Source organism: Meriones unguiculatus, chromosome 10, assembly GCF_030254825.1.
Source record: "Meriones unguiculatus strain TT.TT164.6M chromosome 10, Bangor_MerUng_6.1, whole genome shotgun sequence".
Classification (NCBI taxonomy): Eukaryota; Metazoa; Chordata; class Mammalia; order Rodentia; family Muridae; genus Meriones; species Meriones unguiculatus.
In genome coordinates, this window is record NC_083358.1 from 89,792,059 (window position 1) to 89,817,063 (window position 25,005).

Here is a 25,005-nt window from a genome sequence, read left to right on the forward strand (position 1 = left end):
TCCTCTCATTGTCTTGATAAATCCCTCAGACTTGATGTGCAGCTTTGTTGCCTGTTGCGCTGCAGTCATTTATCTTGTACCCATGTACATCAAGCTTTGTATCCACAGTTGCTTATTCCCCAATATTGATTTGTGTCAGTGGATATGAAACATAAATCATTTGGTGCTTGGGAGGATTTAGAAATTTGTTGGAGATTGTAGTATGGCTTAATAGTTCTTGTCTATTGTGTGCTAGCCCCTGGACTCAGTCCCTCGCACTGCCAAATACACACACAGACACAGCGCTGTGAGCCTGTAATTCCAATATTTTGAAGGTGGAGGCAGAAAGATCAGAAGTTAAAAATCATTTTGAGCTACATACTGAATTTCCAAAAGGAGAATTTTTTTTTTTTTAATTTAGATCTTTTCATAATCTGGCTTCCTGTATTATTTGGACACCAAATTTTTCAGGTTTTTTTTTTTTTTTAATTGATCATTTCTTTTTGATATTGGTTTGTTGCTATGCTTATTCCTCACCTAAACCCACTTTGTCTTGGTTGTTTTTGTTTGACTTCATTCTTTAAAAATAAGTTTCAGGTGGTTAAACATGAAATAGCAGTTGTTTTTCCCAACATAAGGGATTAAGCCACGGATAAAACATTCCCCTCACAGAGATGAGTTGCAGCCAATATCAAGTGGTTCTGATTTCATTTTTTCACGGAAGAGCTTGGTTATGCTTAGGCTGTGCATTTGATGGGGAGAAGGTGTTTTCAGTGGAAGCAGAGCTCAGTTTTGTGCGCGTTCCCCCGCTGACTGTCTGTCCCCTTTTGACTAGGCTGTCCTCTACTTAAAGCTCCGTACATGTGCCATGTGTTACAGCACCATAGTCAGGCATCTTGGCACTTGGCACAGAGTAGGGGCTTAATATGCATTTGCTGAATGAAAGAATGAGTGATTGAATGTATGGATTCATCTGTCTATACTACTGACTGCCCTGTCATGGGTAACAAAAACATCAGAAAGCAAAAGTTAGATTTCTTTCTTTGGTTCTTAGAAGTTGGGAGGAAAGTGTAGGAATACTATGTTTATTACTTCCTTCCCATAAAAACACTAAACTGGAAGCCATAGTACGCATGCGGAAGACCTGTACAGACTTGTGTAGGCCTTGTTATTTTTCATTCATTTATTGTTGAGTAACTACATAATCTTAAGGTAATATAAGAACTAAATTTTGGGGCATGCATGGTGGTGCACACCTTTAATCCCAGTACTTGGAAGGCAGAGGCAGGTGGATATCTGAATTTGAGGCCAGCCTGGTTCCCGGATAGCCAGGAACAGACTGTCCTGAAACAGACTGAGTTCCAGGACAGCGAGGGCTACACATAAAAACCCTGTCTTGGAAGGAAAAAAAAAAAGAATGTACTTTTGTATCATGAAGGATATTTTTTTCCAGTCTACAGAAAGAAAAACCCAGTAATTATTTAAACAGACAGTACCTTTTTCCCAAGGTGGTTGGCAGAGCTCCACCTCTCCCTTGCACCAGAATACTTGGAGCATAGAAAGAAAGAGGCAAAAAAAAAAAAAAAAAAAAAAAAAAAAAAAAATGTACATCTTGTCTTATATAGACTTATCTGAGTGCTAACACATAACGCTTTCCCTCACACTTTAATCACATGTTCATGCCTAGAAGCAATGTGGTTTACTAGGTTTACTACAGGAAACCATGTAGATTAAGGCAAGCCAAGGCTTTCGTATTCAGAAAGAAAGCGCATATGCACTGGAGAAAGATGAACCCACTTAACATAGGAAGTCAAGGTGCTCTGTTTTTCTTTTCTTCTTTCCAAAGTGACAGCAAGACTTCCAGCACCTTTTATTTGAGTTGTGTGGTGATTCCCGCCCCCCATATATTCTGGTGTGCGATTATGTTTGGCTTTATGTGTTTTCATGCTCGTCTACTATGCATTTGCATCACCATCTATTTAAGAACTTAATTTCAGTTGTATCATCTACTACAGCTGTTGGAAATAGCTCACATCTTCACACCAGTATTTTCACAGAGAATGAGAAATAGAAGGGTTTCCTATGTATTTATCTACTCATCTGTAGATAAGTGACTTTCACATCATGCCTCTAGGTTCAGAGAGAAAGCCTCATATCATCTGCTCTAAGAGAACATGGTGTTCTTCCATTTCAGGAGAAGAAGTAGTTTTTCAGGTTGGGTTACATTGTACTAAATTACCCTTGGAATATAAGGCAGTGGCAGAGCCCCAGCACCACAAAAATAAATGTAAGTCAATAAGTATTAAAAAGAAGTTAGTTGCTGTAGCCTACAGGATATTTTTTTCCCATTAAGGCGATGTTTTATGTCCATTGAATATATAGAAGACAAATTTGCTGGAAAAAATAGCTTGCTGGGGTTCCTACAAATTATGTGGCTTGCACATCGGCAGTTTCTAGTCTCACAGTCGGGAGTTTCGTAGCCGAGTGCCAGGTGTCTACAGGATCGGTGTTCTCCAAGGAATCCGGGAAATATCTGCTCCACCTTCATTCAGGTGGTTTGCTGGTAATCTTTGACATTTCCTTGGTTGTTGAAGCTTTGTCCTCATCTCTGCCTTATCATCACTTGGTCTCGTGTGTGTGTGTGTGTGTGTGTGTGTGTGTGTGTGTGTGTCTTCCTCCAAATTTCTAGATCTTTTAAATAAATATACCAGTCAGGACCCACTGTGTGTGTGTGTGTGTCTTCCTCCAAATTTCTAGATCTTTTAAATAAATATACCAGTCAGGACCCACTGTGATCTCTTCTTAACCAAGTATATCTGCAGTGAACCTGTCTAAACAAAGTCACATTCTGAGGTAGTGCAGGTCAAACTTTAATACGGGACTTCTGTGAGGAGAGACACAGTCCATGACAGTGTTTTAGTAGAGAGATAGAGAGATATAGATTCATACATAGATAGATACATCTATAGATAAATACATAGATACCTAGACACATAGATAATATATTAATAAACGTTTATCTAGAAAGCATCCTGTTTTTAAAGACTGAATTATGATTGGTTAAAAAGCAACATGTACATTAGGAAATAAAAACACAGCCTGGGCTGATGGCACACCCCCTACTTGCATGTAGGACATCCTGGTTTCTGAAGATGTAGAAGATGTAGACTGCGCGCAGCTATGGGCAAGTCATCATCCTTGCTCGGGTGAGATTTTTGATGGTTTAGTTGTAGTCTTGGGGTCACCCACACTTGAGCAAGTAAGCCCTCACTCATGGTCTGCAATAAATAACTCATTGTTATTTCTTATAATTACCAATAAAGTCATTGGCTCCCCACTTTGGACTTAAGTGGAACTGTACCTTTCTTTGTTGTTGCTGTTTTATAAGGAAAAGTATGTCTCCTCTGGGAAAGTATTTCCCCAACACTTGGCAGAGTTGGCCAGAGATGAGTTTGGGAAGAGTGATGGCATCTTTCTTGCTGAGCTTAAGCTAAGGTGTTTGAGGGTGGTGCAGAAAGAATGCAGTCTGGCTGTTTCTCCAGGAGTTGTATGCCCCATTGCTGTAGCAGCAGTCACAGGTCCTGATTCACTTGATGAGATGGGTAGCTGAGGCCATGTGCCTACCCAGAGGAAACCTGCTTGTATAAACAAGAAAATAATTATAACAGGAAATGGGCATAAGGTTAGCCTCGGATTTGGAAAGGAAAGTTAAAAACAAAAAGAGTTGAAGTGTTGCCTTGCCACTTCTTAGGGCTATGGGGACCAAAGGTAAAGTAGATACACTCAGGTCTGTGGTAAGAGCTCTTCCTCGGATCCAGAACCAGGGGAAGAGTTGAGTAGCAGAGTTAAAACTGAAATGGAAGTGAGAGGTGGTGGATGAGACCCAGTTCCCCAGGCAAGATAGTCCAGTTTCCACCAAGAAAGGTGGCTTCAAGGGTGCTTGGGACTAGAACAGAGCTGTAGTGGCTCTGATGGGACTCACGGTGTCTGCTGCTATGGAAGGAGCTCTTATGGATGCATGGAAACCATGACAGCCATTTCCTTGACTAGGTGGCCAGAGCACTGCTGGGTGAGGAACGCTCTGAGCCCTGTGTTGAAGTGTGGATGCCTTGGTCTTCCGTTCATGGGGTGCATTATTTCTGAGCCTTGGATTTGCATCAATTGGTCTTTCTTTGCCTTTATGCCAGCCCCCAGTGTTTTAATTAATGTAACTCTGATGCTTTTGAAATTGGGAAGTATAAGCCCTCCATCTTTCCTCCTCTCTTTTACGATTATTGTTTTATATAGAACTACTGTTTTCTTATGTGAATTAAATTTTTTAGGTTTATTTATTTTACATCTATGAGTGTTTTGCCCGCATATCTGTGTGTGTACCACGTGCTTGCCTGATAGAGGTCAAAAGAGGGTGTTGGATCCCCTAGAACTGGAGTTATGGGTGGTTATGAGCCACCACGTGGGTGGTGAACCTAGATGCTCTGAGAGAGCAGCAAATGTTTTTAACTGCTGAGATGTCTCCAGCTCCCATGCTTCTTTTAATATGAAGTTTAGGATTGGCCCCACACTCTCTCAGTAGGTAATAAACTGAAAATGTAGCTCATTTGGGCAAGTATTGCTCTCTGAGTTCTTGCTGATGTTTCACATGTACTGAAAATGGTGCACAGATGAGCACTGTCCCTGAACAAAAATGACTCACACCTTCCTGAAGCTTTGCTTAGTTCTGAAATGAAGGTTAAAGAACATTGTTTTGTGGGTGCAGGGTGTAGCTCACTGGGAGAGCATATATTTAGTGTATCTGAAGTATGAGTTCAGTTACAAATACTAAAAAAATTTTTTGTTCTTTCGATTTATAAACATGAAAGTCTTCCCATTTATTTAGGTAAACTAATTTCATCAGTATTTTTGTAGTTTTGAGAGTATATGTTTGGAATTTCTTGAATTTATCCTTTAAAATGTTAATTTTTCTTTTGAGTGCTATTGTAAATGGAAATTTTTTAATTTAATTATTGTTCTTTGTTTTCATGTAGGAATGTAAATTATTTTGATAATTTACATTTATGTTGATAATGTTTATCCAGTAAGATTATTGAGTTAATTTATTAACTCAAACACGGTTTTTTTTTACATATTCTTTTAAGATTTTCAATATTAAGATAATAGCACCTACATATCTATATAGATATATGCATCATTTTATTTTTTTCTACTAATCTTAGGAACTTTGATTTTATTTCCTGCCTTATTGCCTTGTTTAGATTATCTAGTAAAATGATAAATAAGAAGTGAAAAGGGACACTATTGTCATGTTCCTGATCTTTGGGGAAAACAGCTTTTCACTATCAATTAAGTAGTCAGTTAATTTTACCATTGAATGATGATGTCAGCTGTATATTTTTGTAGCTGCCATGCAGAGAGTTAAAGTGATTCTTTGTATTTTGAATTTCTTGTGCATTTTTAAATTTTTAAATTTATTTTTATTATTAATTACAGTTTATTCACTTTGTATCCCAGCTGCAGCCACCTCCCCATCCCCTCCTAATCCCAGCCTCCTTCCCTCTTCTTCTATGCCCCTCCCCCAGTCCAATGATAGGGAGGTTCTCCTTCGCTTCCATCTGATCCTAGTCTATCAGGTCTCCTCAGGAGTGGCTTCATTGTCTTCCTCTATGGACTAGTGAGGCTGCTCCCTGCTTAGGGGGAGGTGATCAAAGAGCCAGCCACTGAGTTCATGTCAGAGACGATCCCTATTCCTATTAGTGGGGAGTCTTGGACACTGAGCTGCTATGAGCTACTTCTGTGCAGGGGTTCTAGGTTATCTCCATGCATGGTCCTTGTTTGTAGTATCAGTCACAGAAAAGATCCCTGTGCCCAGATTTTTTGGTTCTGTTCTTCTCCTGTGGGGCTCCTGTCCCCTCCAGGTCTTTCTATGTCCCCCTTCTTTCATAAGATTCCCTGCACTCTACCCAAAGGTGTTGTGCATTTCTCTCACCAGGGATGTTACATTTAATGCAATTTTTTTTTGTCTGTTGAAATTTTTTTGTCCTTTATTCATATGATACATTACAATGACCAGCTTTCATATACTAAGCCATCCTTGCATTCTTGGATTTAGTTGTAGTTGGTCAGGATATGTTTAATCTTGAAGTGTATTACTGGATCTGCCTGCTGGTATCTTGGTGAAGGTTTTTTAATTCATATTTACAAGAGGTACTTCTACACAATTTCTTTCTCTTAATGGTTTGGTCTTAACAGTGATCTTAATCCTAGGGAAGCATTCTCGTATATTCTGTTTTGTCCAAGTGTTTATAAAAGATTGATATTAATTATATTTCTAAATGCTTGTGAATTAGTGAAGCTATCAGTAGGCATTTTGTTGGTGGTTGTTGCTGCTGGAAGCTTCAATACAACTAAATCAATCTTTTCTTAGCATAGGTTTCAGATTAACTTTCAGATTTATGAGATAGTTGCCTCTCAGTACTTTGTTTTTAGGTAATTTGTTGACATATGGCTCATAATTTTCCCTTATTATTCCTTTCAGTTCTGTAAAGTCAGCAGTGTCCCTCTTCATTCTTGGTTCTTAGTGGTAAGAATATTTTGTTGTCATTGTTTTTGTTTTATTTTGTTTTGATAAAGGTTCTCACTGTGTAGCCCATTTGGCCTCAACCGGCCCTTAGCTTCTGAGTTCTGGGATTACATGCTCATACCTGCTGCTGAGTCTTTTTCATGGATCACTTGATGTAAATGTTGCCAGGTTCCTTGATCTTGTCAAAGAATCAACTTTTGGTTTTGATATTTTTTTTTTCCAAAGGAAAAAAAATTCTTAGTTGTCCTTAAAGATAGTAGAAGTAAGCCAAACTTTTTTTCTTAGGTTCTTTGAACATGTTGCCATATTATGTTCTGACTTGGATCATTTCTAGTAAGAGTAATCTATGACTCATAATGTTTTGCCTTTCTATTAAACTTTCTTCTTTTTCTGTTCTTCTTGGTGTCTGTGTAAAGTATATAGGGTTCCCCCCTTCTCCTGTGGGTACTCACTGATTATCCTGGATTGTGATTTATTTTCTTTCAGGAAGTTTGGATAATTCTCAATTACTTCATTTGATTCTTTTGTGTAAACTTTCTGTCTATGGAAATTCTCCTTTTGTTCATGAATGTTCTACAGCTCCACACCATAGTTTTTCGAACATGAATTATTTCTGTATTTGTATTTGTGTTTTGTCTGTACACCAGTGCATGCTTGGTGCACACAGAGGTCAGAAGAGTGGGTTGACTCCTCTGGAACAGGAGTTAACAGTGGTGACCCACTGTGTAGGTGATAACAAATGCTGAGTTGTCTCTCTAGCCCCTAATTACATTTATTTTAAAGTTCTCCGATCTAACATGTAGACCATTTCTGGTTCTGATTCTGTTGCTGGCTTTAGTTCTTGACAGGGAGTCTTTGATAGTGCTCCACATCTTGTCCTTTTACATATGTCACATCATTATTTTATGTTCTAAATATTCGTTACATACTGAGTTTTATATTTAAAATAAAGCCTGAGGTTTATAGTTACTGTGCCCAGAAATGGCCCACCTATTTTTCTTCCTGACCGTTCCTGTGGTAGGGCTTTGAAACCTGTGTGGTCAATAGTTGGTTCAGGTTTGAGTTAGGGGGTTTGTTTTTGCTGATTATTTTCACTAAGTGACTGTTCCATTTTTCTGATGGTGCCTACTGACCTGTACTTAGTATATCATTTAGAGTATTTGAGCACTAGAGGGTTTATTCATCTGTTCTCAGCTTTCAGCAATATCTGCACCTGCCCTGCAGCCAGCTCTCTCTGTGGTCTTGGTAGATTCCTATTGCCATTTCACATGCTTGGTGAAGACATGGTGGTGAGTTCCACTGCAGCTTTAGACTCAAGTGGTCCTCATTCAATGAGTGTCAGAATTCATTTGTTCTTTATTTCTTTTTAAATGAAGAGTAGAGGCTTGTTAAACCTATGTTTCTGGAGGCTGTGAAGTCTAATATGAAGGTTCTGGCATCTGGTAAAAGGGCCTTCTAATTGTATCATAACACAGAGAGGCCATCGCAGGGTGAGACAGAGCTGGTGTCTTAAGGGTGTTCTTCATGTTCCTCCATCTCCTCCTCCTCATCCTGTTTTCCCTCCTCTTCCCTCCACAGCTGAGTCACGAACTGGGAGCGGGACAGTTAGTAGTAGCAGAGTTGGGGCTGAAGAGCTGGCTCAGTGGTTAACAGCACTTGCTGCTCTTGCAGAGGACCCAGGTTCAGTTACTCACATGGCGGCTCACAAGCATCTGTCACTCTAGATGTAGAGGTCTTATACTCTCTTTTGGCTTCCATGGGCGTCAGGCACACATGGGGTTCATATAAATATATGCATATACATACACATACAATAAAAGCGTGAATCTTAAATAACAATAACAATAGTAGACTTCTTTTGCCCCAGGGTAGGAGCCTCCCCAACAGCAGCAGCAGTTTTTCTACCCTTCTCTTAATAAAACTTGACCTTTGCTTGTGACTGGACAGAAAGTAATTCTCATCCTGCACATTTTTTTTTTTTTTTTTTTTTTACCATTCTTAACAGTACTGACCATTTAGTTATAGGATCTTTCTGTTTGTTGTATTTTAATGCTGCCTTAGAAGGTAATTCCGGATGAACCTTAGTTTTTAGGGAGAATGCTTTAACTCTTTGCTTTGTGTTATAATGTATCATTTTATTTCTTCTTTTTCAGCCTAGGCTTGATCTCCGACTCATTCCACATGTTTTTTGATAGTACTGCCATATTGGCTGGATTGGCAGCTTCTGTAATTTCAAAGTGGAGAGATAATGATGCTTTCTCTTATGGGTAAGATATTAAGATATTTTCCATGAACTATAAGATATACAGAAAAATATACAGCTCTTAAGACGATGAGTTTTTAAAAGTTGAATTTACTTGTGTAAGTTGAGCTCTTGAAATGCCCCTCAGGCCTTTCCTTCTTATATACTTCCCTCAAGGTTATATTTTAATTTCCTGGATTAGATTTGCCCATTTTAAAGGTATATGAAAAAAGAAAAAGAAAGAGAAAAATGATGCAATTATATTATAATCCAAAAATGAAAGAAATAACTTTTTAAAAAAATATATATGATCAGAATCTGTAATGTAACTTTATTAGTATACAGAATCTTTTGTTCAGGAGATAAGTCCTTTGGTTTACCAAAGGAGGTTAGGCGCTATATTGCTGATGTATAAAGATTCCTCATAGCCTATTTTTTGACAAAGAATATTATATGAAACTGAACATATTTCTTTTCTTTTACTGAAGAGATTTGTGCTGCCATTGAAAATTATTTCATAACATGGGTTTATTTGTTATTTGGCTTTGCTCTTATATGTGGTGATTTCCATCTCTCTGAATTGTACACTACATACTTTGCAAAGAACTTTGATGAACCAGATTAGAGGCAGAATTGGCTTCCTGCCCCACTGACAAGAAGCAATGGGTTTTTCACTATTTGATTTTAAGCCTCCTGATTTTTTTCTGTTTTGAGGTCATAGAACATTTTCTTAGTATAATTCTGTTCATTTGTAAGCAGAGATGAGAACTAGCATTCCTTTTCAGCTGGTATTCCTTCCCTGTGCATCCCCCTGCTTCATCTCTCCTTCGAGCTTCCTCACGTCCTCATCCACTCTCCATCTGCACTTCCTCTTTGCTCCAACTCATTGGTGCCTGCGTCTCCCTCTGACTCTCCCTCTGGCTCTGCCTTCTGGAAGTCTCCTGTCTGTCTCTCTATCACTTTTCCTTACACCCTCATATCCTTATGCTCATCTCTCCTCACTCTTCCTCTTTCCCTACCTTTCCTGGCTCTCCCTCTTGGCCTGTTTCCTCCACATCTTTTCAGTCTGTGCTTATACTTGTGCCCTCATTTTGCCTTGGTGGAGGAATTCACACATGAGACATGCTTAGGCAGTCTACTTTCACAAATTACACGTTTTAATTCCAAGACTCATCCTGTCAGGTAAACATAATCATCTCACATCATTTGTCTAGTTTTTTTTTTTCTTCCTCAACTAGGTACAGCAATATACTAATGCTAATCCAGCAGTTTATGAGATTGAATGAAACATATCTACCAAGCTAGAAATTGGGAACCAAAAGATGCCTAAAAATTTCTTGCCTTTAAAAAAATAAAAATAAAAAAATAAATTAAAAAAAAAGAAAAAAAATTTCTTGCCTTTGATGTTGAAATTCAGTGAACTAAGGATAAAAAGCTTTCTGTCAAGTGTTATTAGGGAACTAGAAGGCGATATTAATGTTCTTTGGTGTGAATTTGTGCTGATTTATTAAATCCTTTCAGTGTAAATTATAGAAAACCAGCTGTGTATTATTTGAAGTTAGTAAACTTTCCTCCAAAAAAGTTCATGCTTTGACAAATAATATGTGAATTTAATTTACTTGTATTTGTTTGAAAATGGAGTGTGAAATTCATGTTGTGTTAGAGAAACTTGATAGGATGAACTCAGATGTAACTGGATAGAGGACCTGTAAAGAGTTTATTCAGCCTTGAATGGTTGCATATCACTGTGCTTCCAGAATGTGGAGATAATGTCAAGCCCACCTAAGGCTCTGTATTTCCAGGGCATCCTGAGTGGGTTTTGACACATGACAGTATTCTATCAGAAAAGAAAAATGTTCTTTTAAAAAATGTTTTTAAAACGAAACATTACGTGTTAGAAGTTGACATAGAAAGTTAAGGTGGTGGTTTGTTTTATCCCAGTACTTGGGAGGCAGAGTCAGGCAGATCTCTGAATTTATGGCCAGCTTGCTCTACAGAAAAGTCCCAGGACAGTCAAGGCTATATAGAGAAACCCTGTGTTATTTTTAAACAAAATCCCAAATGTTCAATTATACCAATAAAGAGCCAGATGCTGGAGTGAAAACCTGCTAGCTCAGAGAGGCAGAACAACTGACCTTCCTACTCAGCCAATATCCCACAAGGAAAATCATTTCTCTATGCCGTTAAAAGCCCTTCAAACTGAAAGTTCTTCCTTTCTGCTTCCGATGCATCTCCCTATCAGTCCTAAGGACTCCTTCTCACTCTCTATGTTTTTTTCCTATGTTTACTCCCTGTCAACTGATTGTTTGGCCTGTTGACTTGTGGCTGACTATATTTAATCCTGTTTACAGTAAGCAGAAAGCTCATGGAATAAAGGTGTGTGCTAGGGTTGAGCTACACTGCAACTGAAAACAGGTTTTCCCAGTAAAAATGTGATTAAATATCATGCAACAATCCTGTCTTGAAAAACAAAAAACAAAAGAAAGAAAGAAAGAAAGAAAGCCAGCCAAAGTGGGGTTTTTTGTTTTGTTTTGTTTTGTTTTTGTTTGTTTTGTTTTAAAGACAGATTCCTTACGTAGTCTAACTTGGCTGAGGTCTTAGAATCCTCCTGGTCCAGCATGTGTGCTGGGGTTGCAGGTGAATGCCACCACATAGTGTCTGGAAGAGCAGTTTTCATGCTTTTTAGTGTGAAGGAAGAGCTAGCTGACCCGAACACCCTTTGACTAATGTTTAGATATGTAAAAGTAGAAAGGTAAAGTTGTTGCCTTGGCTTTAAGCCAAACATGGCTTATAGAAAAGTGAGACCCTTCCCCAGTGCTTTACTTCAGTAGGAAGCAGTACACTTCCTATCCCAGAGATAAAGAATAGGCATTTAAACATGGTTTCATAGAATGATGTGAAGATAGAGTTATTTGTAAAAGTAGATAAATGAAAGTTTAGACTGAATATTTAGTTTTAGAAAGAGAAAAAAACATTGTATATCTCAAGTTGTCTCTGCCAGACTACAGGGTACTTTACCCTTACTTGGGATCAAAGCTTCCATTTCCTGAAGATTTCACAGCGACAAGGTACAAAGCAGAGCATGAGTTGTCAGAAAAGGAGATACCAGCACATTTAAAACCCAATTTCCTAGACACTTTTTCTTACTTGCTTTGTGCTCTTGCCTGGTCTTGTCCTTTCTGCAGTGAGGAGTCGTGATTTACCTTTCTGTGACAGGCGTTTTTACGCTCACTTATTACCAGGAGGCTTTTTGCCTTCTGGAAGTCAGTGTGTTTTGTGGCATTCACAGTTAATTTTCTCATTTGTTTTTCACTATTATATAAAATGTATTCTGTAAATGCAAAGACTTTGTTGCCACTTAAAATTATGTAATATAGTTTACAGTTTCAGAAATGTATATATGCATTTGGATTCTAAGACATGAAATTCACTGTTTACCTTGCTCTTCCTTAGGTATGTTAGAGCGGAAGTTCTGGCTGGCTTTGTCAATGGGCTGTTTTTGATCTTCACTGCTTTCTTTATTTTCTCAGAAGGAGTTGAGGTATAGTAGATAATCAGTAGAGTCAGGAAATGACTTTTTTTTTCAATGAAAATGTTTTAAAGATGATAACAATAATAGGGAGTTTTTAAACTATCATCTATTGATGTTTGTCTTAGGTTAGACAAAATAGTGTGTGTGTACAGGAGGACTTATGAAATATTTGAAAAAATTGCACATGTATGAAGTATCCTGAGGTGGAAGACAGTACAGTGGCAGAGATGTACAACTGTGACTGAAGTGCTGTCACTGAGAAGTAGAGGTGCAGTCTGAGTAATGGCCTTTTAGGAATTGTTCTTAAAACTATATGGAACCCGAGAGTTTAACTAGTGAACTTTTAATGCTTCATATTCATTTTCTAAGAATGGAAGGAAAATGTGAAGCTTAGTAAACTTAGAGAGAGCAAGAGGAACAGGTTTGGAAACAAATATCCTCATACATATTTACCTGTATTTGGAAACTGATTGATCCTTATCTGCAGTTCGTGAATACTAGTTTGAACTTTTGGCATGTAGTTCTGAACACTTTTACTTCTGAAAGTAAATGTACTAGAATGTAGTACTGCATTATATTGCCAACAGTTGGTCAGTCTGGAGTTACGTCAACGTTGTCTCTTTGTATTGTGTGTTTTCTAGAGAGCATTGGCTCCTCCAGATGTACACCATGAGAGACTGCTGCTTGTTTCAATTCTTGGATTTGTGGTAAACCTAGTAGGAATATTTGTTTTCAATCATGGAGGTCATGGACATTCTCATGGCTCTGGTATGATGGTTAGAACTATTTGTTTCTTCATTTTTTAACAGTTGTGTGTATGTCCGTGTGTGTACATGTTAGAGGACGACTTGAGAGTTGGTTCTCTTCATCCACCAAGTTCTGGGGCGTGGGTTCAAGTCTTCAGACTTGAGGACAGATATCCTTGCCTGTTCCCATTTCTTCTTTTGCTTCTTCTATATGCCTGTTTGCCTGCCTGTCTGTCTATCTGTCTATCCATCTATCTCTCTATTTCTGTCTTGCATGTTACTGTCAATAAATATTCTAGAAAATGAATAATTTTAAAGTTACAAAAGTATGATGTCTAGATATTCAGAAATGTCTTCCAAGCCATCCCTTGTACTTTTCCATAACTCTCCATCCCAGTGCCTGTCAGAGTTTTTATGCACATTATCATATTGGTACACATCACTCCAGACTTCTATTGTCCTTCTGCTTTATGTAATATTTAATTCATATAAAACAACAGGAGAAAACCACATCTAGTTACTAATTTAAAATGTGTGTATTCGTAATTTACTATATGTGTTTTAATGATCTTTTTATTGATAAATTTTGACCTACTATCTTGCAGTTTTTATTAATGCATGAAATCATTTTATTGTCATGGACTCAGATTGCCAGTGGCTGCAAAACACTCCATGGTATGAAGTCAGGCCTAGTGCATATGTACAATCCCAGCGCTTGGGTAATGAAAGCAGGAAGATTAATGCTAGCTTCAGGCTTACCTGTTCTCTGTAGTGAATTCCAGGTTTTCTAGGGTACATAATGAGACACTGTCTCAATTACAAAGCAAAATAAAAGTCAAAACAAACAAAAAATAAGCCAAGCAATCAACCAAACCAACCAACCACACCAACAAAAGCCCCTCGAGAATCAAAGGTTGTTAAGAGAGCATATGAAGCTGCTGTGTTGCACAGTTTAGATCTAGAGCATCTCCATCATTACAGTTAGTTCTTTTGCTGTTTCTGGTTTTCAAATTGCCTTCCAAAATGACTGTCACTCACATTTACCTCTAAAAATAAATGTAAGTATTAACTTTGTCCCCAACCCACACCAACCTGTAACTTTATAGGTTAAAGTGGTTTTGCTCACATTGATACAGGTGGCTTCTAATTTTTTTCATGTCTCTAGTAAGTAGTGAGGTTGAATGTTCTGCTAGTATGTTCCTAGACAATAGCTGTTTCTCTGTTGTTTTTTTTCCCAGTTTGTTTATAAGTTACAGTACTGCTTCTAGTAGTGCTACTTTCCGTTGTCCTATGTGTTGTAAATATCATTTCCCAGTTGATACTTGTATTTAACTTTTTATATAGGGGCTGATTTGTGCTTTCTCTGTGACGGTTAGCATTAATTGTCACTGACATAGCCTGTAATCTCCTGGGAAGAGTTTCAGTGAAGGTCTGTGTACGTTAGGTGGGCATGCTTGAGGGGGACTGTCTCAGTGCAGGGAACTGATGTGGCAGTGCCGTTCTCTAGGCTGGGTTCCTGAAACTGAGCTTAGCACCAAGCTAGCTCACCTGTGGATGTGATAGAAATAGTTGTTTGAAGTCCCCGTCTTGACTGAAACCTAGCTGTGCAAGCTAAAATAAACCCTTTTTTCTCCATAATTGCTTTTACTTTTTACCTTTTTCAGAATATTTCATCACAGTGACAGAAATGAAAGTATAACATAGTCTGATTTTTGTCTTACTTTCTTCCCCCTTTGGTGTATGTATACTTTCTCTTCTGTTTCAGGGATTTCCTATTCCAGGGCCGTGAATATACAGTCCTCTATATTAATGCTTTTGCTTTGGTCTGATGGTTTTTTGCTACCTAGTTTATTCTTCCATCTGCTTATATTTATTCTTTGTAATGAGCAAGTCTAAGATATTTCCCACTTGGGAGGAATAAGCATTTTTCCAGTCATTTTCTTAAGAAAACTTTGAATAATTGTCCCGGGGATAACAGCTTCTAGTTCAGATGTTTCGTAAGTTAATTCACTGTGTACAACGCTCTGCCCAGTGTGTGTGCTTTTGTTCTCTTCTCTTCCTTGAATGTCATTGAAATGCTTGCTTGTAACCCATCAACATAGTTCTCTACTAATTGGCTTGTGCACTACAAACAGCATTGTGGACACAAACTTAGTGCCTTTGTAGCTGTTTTGCTGATTTTCATTTTTCTTTGTATGGGTTTGAACTACTCTCTAATGTCCTTTGATTTATCCCAAAAGCCCTTTAATATTTTGAGAGGCCAGGCTTTGTTCATCTGTATTGCCTCAACTTCTCCTTTATTTTAAAGGGAGTTCTATAGACTATAAAATTTGAGTTCTATACCCTACCACTACCATTTCAGTATCTATCCACTGCGTTTTGGCCTCTAGGATTTTTCTTTTGTTTGTTTCATTGTTCATTTATTTACTTATATACTTATTTATTTATTTGATGTGTGTGTGTGTATATATGTGCTTGTGCGTGTATATGTACATATGCATGCCATGGCACTTATGTTGACAAAGCTGTTATTTGGCATGTGAAGGAACATCCAACATTCTATTTGCTTGTCAGCTTTGCTGTTCCATATCCTTTCTTCTTCTTGCACCATTTGTCCGGGAAGCATCATCCTTGGAGCAGATTGTAGACAAGCTATCAGTCTGCACATGTGTGAACATGCTCATGTGTAATGTTCAGCTAAGACCGTGAGTCAGCCTGAGAACACATCTAGACAGTAGGAGCACTATCTGTAATTCCAGTGGTTGGGAGGCTGAGGCAGGAAGATTGTTAGTTCTAGGCCAGCCTTGGGCTGTTGCTGCTGTCCAGAAGACACACCAGAGTCCCCCTCTCTGTGCGACACTGTTGTGTTAACTGAGACAGGAAGAAAGAAGACAGGACCCACCATTGTCTGGTCTTCCCAAGGGCTGCTCTGCAAATCCGAGATTTCTCTGGAGAAGTGAACCATTAGTATGAGGTGCTGGTGCATATCAGTGATGCGGCAAAAAAGATGACCTTGCAGATTCTCTTCTTAGGTTTGGCTTTCATCAACTGTGCTGGTTCTGATAGGACTGAAGTTGTTCTGCTTGGACTGTGATGGATTTCTTGACTGTGTGGTCGTCAAACTGTGGTAATTTTCAACCATTGATTCCTGTTTTTCTTGTGTCTTAATCTGACTTGTATTTTTTTTTCCAGTCCCTTTTTTTTCTGCTTTTGAGAGTATGATCTTTATTTACCTATCTGTACATTGTCCACAGTTGTAGCTTAGAACTCTTACTGAGTCCTTCCAATGGCTGCTTTATTTTGCTTTGATGCTTTAATTCCAGAATGTTTGGCATTTTAAATTGTTTTCTCTTCTCCTCTCTGTACTCCCCCCATATGCATTTTTCTGGTTTTAGAACAGGGTGTTGCTTTATAGCTCATGCTGAGCCTTTAATTGCTGCTCTTCTTCCTCAGCCTTCTGTAGAGGTATGAGCTACTACACCTGGTTTTATAATTTCTTTGCTGTTATTGTTAGTGACTTACTGTAATGACTCTTTACACCCAGTTTCTTTTTTCTCGTCGAATATGTTTATAATAGCTGTTTAAAATCTGCCTACCAAGTCTGTCTCTGGTCCATTTCAGAAGTCTTCAGTTAGCTGTTCTTTGTGTGTGGCTTACTTTCCTATACATTTGCATGGTGCATGCCTGGACTGATTGATAAATCATATGTTTCTTGTAGATGGGGCCATTAAGTTATCTGATGGTTTTTATTTTAAAATCCTTTTGGAGTGTGGAGTGCCTAGTACCCCGCTGCCTCCCACCCTGCTCTCTCCCTCGTCGCACCTCCTCTGTGTCTGCACTGTGTAGCCTGTGGCTCCCAGAGGAGCAGCAGGGCGTGGGGTTAGTGCAGACTCAGGGTGCAAGGCGCAGCCTTGGCGCACAGTGTGGGAGCCGGTGTGTGGGGAGGCTTGAGTGGGACAGGATGTCCAGTCTACACTGCTTCGCTGCCTCCCGGAGATCCACAGCTCATCGCCCTCATAGTGGAGCAGCTCAAGAGCCGTGGCCTGTTTGACAGCTTCCGCTGGATTGCCTGGCTGATGTGGACACCAAGCCAGCTTACCAGAACTTTAGGCAGAAGGTGTATAACTTGTGTCAACAGATCTGGACAAACAGCAATGGAATCCTGCATTGAACAAGATCCTTTCCAGACAAAAGGTGCAAAAAGAAAGTTTCGAAATGGGCTGAGTCAGAGAGTGGTTCAGTCAGGCTTGTTGGAAGCAGGAATGGACAGGATCATTTCTCAGGTAGTGGACCCCATACCAAACCGCATCTTCAGGCCACAAATAGAGCGAACAATCCAGGGATTCCTGGATACTCAGAAAAACGGAGCTGTGCCAGCTCCCCCTCCAGAACCTGAAAGCCAGGACCGTCCAGTGCCATCTCAAGACGCTTCCTAAGAATATGTCTGATACCTTTGGACAGCTCCATATAATGAAGGAATGAATTCCTGTTTCATATGAATTTAACGTTTGGCCTTGACTGGGGTGGTGTCCATATGGATAGAGAGCAAGTTTGGCGATGGGGCTGTTGTCCATACTTGCCATGCATAGCACTGCCTTTTAACCAGCCTGTCAAGGGTGTGGTATACTCCAGTAGACACAGATTTAAGCACTATAGTGATGACCTGGGTTGTCCTGAACAAATCTTCATTCTTGAACACAGACTCTGCATGTGGATGTTAGCGCCCGTGCTCTGCTGCATGCAGGAGGCAGGCTGGAGGCTAGGGAGTTTGGACAGCAAGAGTCCTTGGAAGCAGCTCTTGGATGGTGGGTTTGATACTGTTGGTAGAGTTAAGGGCTGCAATGTGCAACAGTTAGCATCGTAGCCTTACGATGATTGTGACCATCCTGTGCTTGGCGATTTACCTTTTTCAGAGGTAGCATTGGAGCCCTGGAGTGAGTGAGAAAGCCAGGACTTGGGGTACAAGAAAAGCCCCACACCCTGTGTTCTGATGGCTCCCTAGCCACAGGGGCGAGTTACTCTGGGTGCTCAGTTCTTATGTTTGTGTTTTTAGAGAAACAAGTGCTAATAAATAACAGACATTTTACAAGTTAAAAAAAAATATCTTCCTTTTGATTTTATCCTGTCCTACTAGTGGTCATACTTAAATAGGTATGATTTAGTAGTCACTCAGAGTTTAGTCAATTTCCCTAACTGACTTGATTGTAAATCTTCCTCTTTGGCAAAGGGAGCTTTGTGAGAAAGTACATCTTTCCACTCTACTTCCTAGTTTACCAGACAGTCCTAACTTTTATTTCTTGCTTGCTCAGAGTATCAAGGTCAATGAACAATGATTGGCAATTTCTTGTCTTTCAGGTCTTTGCTAGGTGTGTACATAGCCTGTATACACTTTCAGGATCCTAGGAGTGTGTTGCTGCTTTTCAGAGTTCTTGTGGACTCTGTCTCTCTGAATTTCCCTAATTCATAGTGGCGGCAGCTGACTTCCACTGGAGTTTCCCACTGTTGTCCTAGTGCCTGGGCCTTAGCTGAGCCCTGCATCTGGGAGACGCTAGGAGACTGGAAACTGCCAGTGAATTGCACTGCTGGACAAAATACTGAGTAACCAGAAGTTAGTGCTTTAACAGTACACCAAAAGCAATCTGATCTCCCTGTTATCTACAGCTTGGTGGCTTTGGGTTGCTTCTCTCCTGGTCAGGGGAGGGAAGACTGTGTTCCCTTCACGTGGCCTCATAGCTGCTTTTGCTAATGGCTTTCCATGTATTCTGTCGTTCTTATTGCCAGAGCTATGACATGGTGGCTTTATTGCTTTTTTTTTTTTTTCTGTACCTTTGTGATTTTGAAGATGGGTGATTGGCTAAGATCCTCTTTCCTGCCTTCTGGAAGGCAATCTGAGGTGCAGGTCTCCTCTAAATGCTGCTGGATTTGCCTTTCTAGACCTTACGAGTTTATTCCTGTGCTCCATGGTAAAAACTCGGGATTGTTTGAGTGGACTGGCAGTGCTTATTAGAAGCAAGTGGTTGCGGCATTGAATCTGGAGTCAGGATTCTTCTAAGTAGTGTTATTGTAATCTGGTATGTGCTTTTACATATCTTCTGTTCAAATATTCTTTGTCTTCTAGGCCATGGACACAGTCATTCCCTCTTTAATGGTGCTCTAGATCACACCCATGGCCACGAAGATCATTGCCACAGTCATGAAGCCAAACATGGACACAGCCATGATCACGCTCATGGACACGGACACTTGCATTCTCACGGTGAGTGCAGCCAGGGCACCTACAGAGAGCTAGCCTTCCAGACAGGACGGGTTAAGTAACTTTGCCTAGCTAGGGGTCTTTCAAAGACACGCATTCAGCCCCTAATACGTTTGTCTAACTGGTTTCCAGGTTTAGTTTCTTTTTACTGTACTGTAACATGAGAGTAAGGGAGTAGATGTAATTTTTTCTGTTCTTTTGTTTTCTAGTGAGTATAACAATAAAATGCTAGTATTTTGATTGTGAATGGGAAACAGTTGAAGCTTAGCAAATGAAAAATTATAATTGTTTTAAGTCTGACAAGGCTTTTTGCAGTTTGTGTTATGAAAATACTAGAAGTTTTTCAATTTTTACTATAACTGTTTATGCTGACTGCTTACTATTTAATTTCCTTCAGAAATCTTTCTATAATAGTAGGTACTAAGTTTTAAAGTATTTATCAACATATTTTATTTCAGATCATTTATTTATTCACGAGTTACAAGTATAGATTAATAGAACTGCTTAGGTAACACAATATGAGCATATCTTAAATAAATTATGCACTTTGGTCTACTGGCCATATGGACAGAATACTGAACTTTACATCTGAAAACAGTGAGAAGAGCCTTAAAGATTGGGTATTCTAAGGCCCAATGTTGTAGTCTTCAAAGTCGCAAAATTTCTTATTGAAATATGATTGCTAAACAAAATGCTGTGTACATTCAATGCTTATCCCTTGATCTCAGGAATTAGTTTATCCCTGTGAAGCCATTGCCTCTGTTTAAGCTACAAGCATCACTACGCATTATTTCCTCCCACCCTTTTATTATGTATTCATTTATTTAGATTAGAGCACAGCACAAAAGCTACCTCACCTGGCAGTTCGAAGAGTACAGTACCATGTTAGCAGTAATTGCTGCAGTGTCATACAGGCCATTTTTCAGTCTGACGGATTTTTCCTTTGAGTTATTTGAGTTCTTCCTATATTTTAGGTATTAACAGTCAGTCAGTTTGCACTGCCTCTTTTAATCTATAATACGCTGTTTTGAAACAGTTATACTGGCAGGTCTAAACCTTGATTTTTCAATATTTTTGCTCATATACATTATTTCAAAATAATTTTGAAAAATTGCTTATTCCTCACAAATTTTTAACATAATTTCTGAAGTATTTTTGCAAATACAAGCAAAAAAAAATGTAATTTTTGGCACACAATACTTTAATTATTTAAACGATTAATTGACTTACTTGATTTGGCCTTTTGAGACAGGGTATCAGTCTGTAACCCTGGCTGGCCTGGAACTCATTACACAACCACAGGCTGGTATAGTTCTGACTCTGCCTTCTTAGTGATGGGTTTCCAAGTGTGCTCCTTATAAGTAATATTTTACGGTAAAGCATCTACACGATTCTATAGAACATTGTCCTAGTTTGCTTTCTGTTGCTGTGATAAAAACACTGACTAAAACCAACTTGAGAAGGAAACCCAAGTCTAGAAATGGAATTTCAAATCTCGTTGCCTGACATGTGGGACTCATGATCTTCTGGGCTCAGATAGCTCCGCTTCTCCAACTCTTGTCTCATAGGCTCAGGCAGGCTCCTCTTCACACCTGTTACTGTCCTTGTCAGATGTCTCATGGTCCTAGGAGCTCCAGTTTGCTGGGTCTCTACAAAAACTGAGCTGGTACCTTCACTAATGGCCTGATGGTCTCTTCTCACCGACTACCACCGTGCCATATGATGTCAAGCCTCGGCTTCACCCCCATAACTCCTTCAATCCTTGGGTCTCTGCTCAGCTAAGACTAGCCTTCATCTTTTTGCCTTTTCACAGTACCAAGCCAAAACTGCTTTTATTACCCATTCAGTGCTGTAGCTTTTATGTTACCAAAATCAGTGCCATGTGGGAAACTCTTGCACATTATCAAGTTTGGCGATAGAGCCTTGGCCTTCTTTGGGCCACAGCATCTGTATGCTGACCCTGAGCAAACACTTCTCATAAGATTTCATCTATGATTCCAGTCTCTTCTTAATCAAAGCTGATTCTTCAGACCTAGCTAACTAGCATCAGTTGTCCCCAAAAAGCAACAGTTTCAGTTCCACAGACTCTCAATCCAAAATGACGCACGAATGGTCCCAATAGTCTTTACTTCCCACTACAGTTTCACAGGCCACACTGCCCTCCTCCACATTTTACTTGTCAGTCTTACTTTTCAAGCTCCTGTAACAACTTAAGCTTGGAGCATTCCACGGCCTTTACAGCCCAGTTCCAAATCCTCATTCTCCCCACAATCCTCTCCAAACATGACTAAGCCCCAATTTATATCGTAATTTGTTTTCTATTGCTGTGATAAAGACCAGGACCAAAAGCAACTTGGGAAAGGGTTTATTTCACCTTACAGCAAGGGAAGTGGTGGCAGGAACCTGGAGGCAAGAACCGAAGCAAGCATACTCACTGCCTCGGTGGTTTGACATGCACCAGCCAGAGCCATAAAACAATTATAAAGCCCACATCACCTGATTTCTCTTTATTTTCTCTATTTCATTTGCTTTCCAGAAGTTCTTATTAATGGAGTGTGCTTGTATAGTCTTATCTGATCCCCTGTCGTGCATCTTAGCAGTAAGCTGTAGATAAAGGACTGGGGAGATGGTTCAATCGTGAACCATATATGACATGCCTGCCTCACAGTCTGCTCCTCAGCACACACATAAACAGCTGGAGCCTACACCTCCTGCCTCCATCCTGGGCGAGTAAATACAGGTGGATCCCTGAAGCTCACAGACAGTCTAGCTCAGTGGTTCTCAACCTTTCTAATTCTGGGACTGTTTAATACAGTTCCTCATGCTGTTCTGACCCCCAACCGTAAAATTATTTTGCTGCTACTTAATACAGTAATTTTGCTGCTGTTATGATATGCAATATATCTGATACACCACTCCAAAGGGGATTGGGAACCACGTGTTGAGAACCACTGGACTCTAGCTGCCTAGATGGGCTTCAGGATCTTAGAAACCTTTCTTCAGAAAGTACATGTGGAATGCAATGGAGGAAATCATGAATGTTGAGCTCAGGCCTCACACTCATATATACATACTCATGCTAATGTGTATACAGCTTGCATACAAAAATAATATAAATTAATAAATGAATATGAACGTAAATTTAAAATTCTTCTTCTCTGTCAACCTAATACTTCACACTCAGACATTTCTTTTACCCATAATTATTGCAGTCATTAACGACAAAATCAAAGTAATCTTGTCTCAAATTTTGTTAGCTATGAACTGTCAAAAGACAGCATTTTATTTGAAATATATTTTGAAATTAAAGAATGTATTTGATTTGTTGCTGTTTAACTGCTTAAGTTCTTCATATATTCTGGATATTAGCCGTCTGTCAGATATAGGGTTGGTGAAGATCCTTTCCCAATCTGTAGGCAGTCGTTTTGTTCTGATGACAGTATACTTTGCTTTACAGAAGCTTTTCAGTTTCATGAGGTCCCATTTATTGATTGTTGCTCTCAGAGCCTGTGCTGTTGGTGTTCTGTTCAGGAAGTTGTTTCCTGTGCCAGTGATTTCAAGGCTTTTCCCCACTTTTTCTTCTAACAGGTTTAGTGTCTGTTTTTATATTGAGCTCTTTGATCCATTTGGAATTTAGTTTTGTGCAGGGTGATAAGTATGGATCTATTTGCATTTTTTCTCCATGTAGACGTCCAGTTAGACTAGCACCATTTGTTGAAGATGCTATCTTTTTTCCATTGTATGGTTTTGTCTTCTTTGTCAAAAATCAGGTTTCATAAATGTATGGGTTTATTTCTGGGTCTTCTGTTCAGTTCCATTGATCCACCATTCTGTTTCTATGCCAGTACCATGCAGTTTTTATTACTGTTGCTCTATGGTACAGCTTGAAATCAGGGATGGAGATACCTCCAGGAGATCTTTTATTGTAGAAGATTGTTTTAGCGATTCTGGTTTTCTTGTAATTCCATATGAATTTTTCTTTCAAGGTCTGTAAAGAATAGTGTTGGTAATTTGATGGGAATTGCATTGAATCTGTAGATTGCTTTTGGTATAATGGCCATTTTTACTATATTAATCCTGCCAAGCCATGAGCATGGGAGATCTTTCCATCTTCTGATATCTTCTATTTCTTTCTTCAGAGACTGGAAGTTTTTTTCATGCAAATCTTTGACTTGCTTGGTTAGAGTTACACTAAGGTACTTTATGTCTTTTGTGGTTATTGTGAAGGGTGTTGTTTCCCTAGTTTCTTTCTCAGCCCATTTGTCTTTTGTGTATAGAAAGGCTCCTGATTTTTGGATTTTGTATCCAGCCACTTGGTTGACGGTGTTTATCAGCTCTAGGAGTTCCCTGGTAGAATTTTTGGGGTCATTCATGTATACTATCGTATCATCTGCAAATAGTGATACTTTGACTTTTTCCTTTCTGAACTGAATCCCCTTAGGAGAAGGGACTACATCTGGGATACAAAATGAATAAATTATAATTAATAAAAATTAAAAAAAGAAAAAAAAAGAATGTATTTGAGTGAGGTAACTGAGAAGCAGAAAGACACACATTGTATATACTCAGTAGATATTAGACATGTAATATATGATAAACATACTAAAATCAGTATGCCTTAAGAAGCTAAGCCAAAAGGATGACCCTGGGTAAGATGCTCAATGCTCACTTGGAAGGGCAAACAAGATAGACTTTGGAAGCAGGAGAAAACAGGAAACAGGACAGGACCCTACCACAGAGGGCCTCTGAAAGACTCTACCTAGCAGGTTATCAAAGGAGATGCTGAGACTCATAGCCTTACTTTGGGGAGAGTGCAGGGAATCTTAATGAAAGAAAAGGGAGATAGAAATACCTGGAGGGGACAGGATCTCCACAAGGTGACCAACAGAACCAAAAAATCTAGGCCCAGGGGTATTTTCTGAGAGTGACACTCAAACCAAGGACCATGCATGGAGATATCCTAGAATCCCTGCTCAGATGTAGCCTATGGTAGCTCAGTATCCAAGTGGGTTCCCCAGTAAGGGGAGCAGGGGCTGTCTCTGATATGAACTCAGTGGCTCGCTCTTTGATTCCCTCCCCCCCCATTGGGATGCAGCCTTTCCAGGCCACAGAGGAAGACAAGCCAGTCCTGATGAAACCTGATAGGGTCAGAGGGAAGGGGAGGAGGACCTCCCCCATCAATGGACTGTTGAAGGGCATAGGGGGAGAAGAGGGAGGGAGGGAGGGTGAGACTGGGAAGAGAAGAGAGAAGGGACTTTTAAAGGGGACCCAGGAGTGATGAGCTAATCTCTGTTCTGATTGGGGGACTAAGAGGAAGCTTCATTGGCCCAGGCTAGGTGGCTAGTCATTTTAAATCAAATCATTGGAAATTTAGCTATAGATGGTCACTTTTGTAGAGGCATGAGTTGATTGGCTCAGTTTTGCCCTGGGACTTCCTGGGTATGGAGACACTCATACTGCTTTGGCTGGTCAGAACCTTGGTGAGTTGCTTGGGAGCTGGACGTAAATAATGGTTATGTGTTTGACTGTCAGTTGGCTTTCCGGGGCAGCTGCATCTTTCAGGAGGGTGCTGTAGAATGATACCTCTCTATCCTGTGCTGCCTCCTGCTTTTGTATCTCTGCTGTAGTGTTGCCCGCACTCTCCAGTGTGGTTCACTGCTGTGGTGCTCAGGTGTG

At 39.6% G+C, this 25,005-nt stretch overlaps 1 protein-coding gene and 1 pseudogene across 1 annotated transcript in view; both read left to right on the forward strand.

Moving 5' to 3' along the window:
• The window catches only part of Slc30a7 (solute carrier family 30 member 7), a 69,908-nt gene that overhangs the window by 2,738 nt on the left and 42,165 nt on the right, over positions 1 to 25,005 (forward strand). The window contains exons 3-6 of the mRNA XM_021642703.2: positions 8,710 to 8,823; positions 12,252 to 12,339; positions 12,972 to 13,098; positions 19,195 to 19,332. Coding sequence (XP_021498378.1) covers positions 8,710 to 8,823; positions 12,252 to 12,339; positions 12,972 to 13,098; positions 19,195 to 19,332 — 467 coding nt within the window. The remainder of the gene's footprint in view (positions 1 to 8,709; positions 8,824 to 12,251; positions 12,340 to 12,971; positions 13,099 to 19,194; positions 19,333 to 25,005) is intronic.
• On the forward strand, positions 13,775 to 19,188 carry LOC110551867 (biorientation of chromosomes in cell division protein 1-like; annotated as a pseudogene).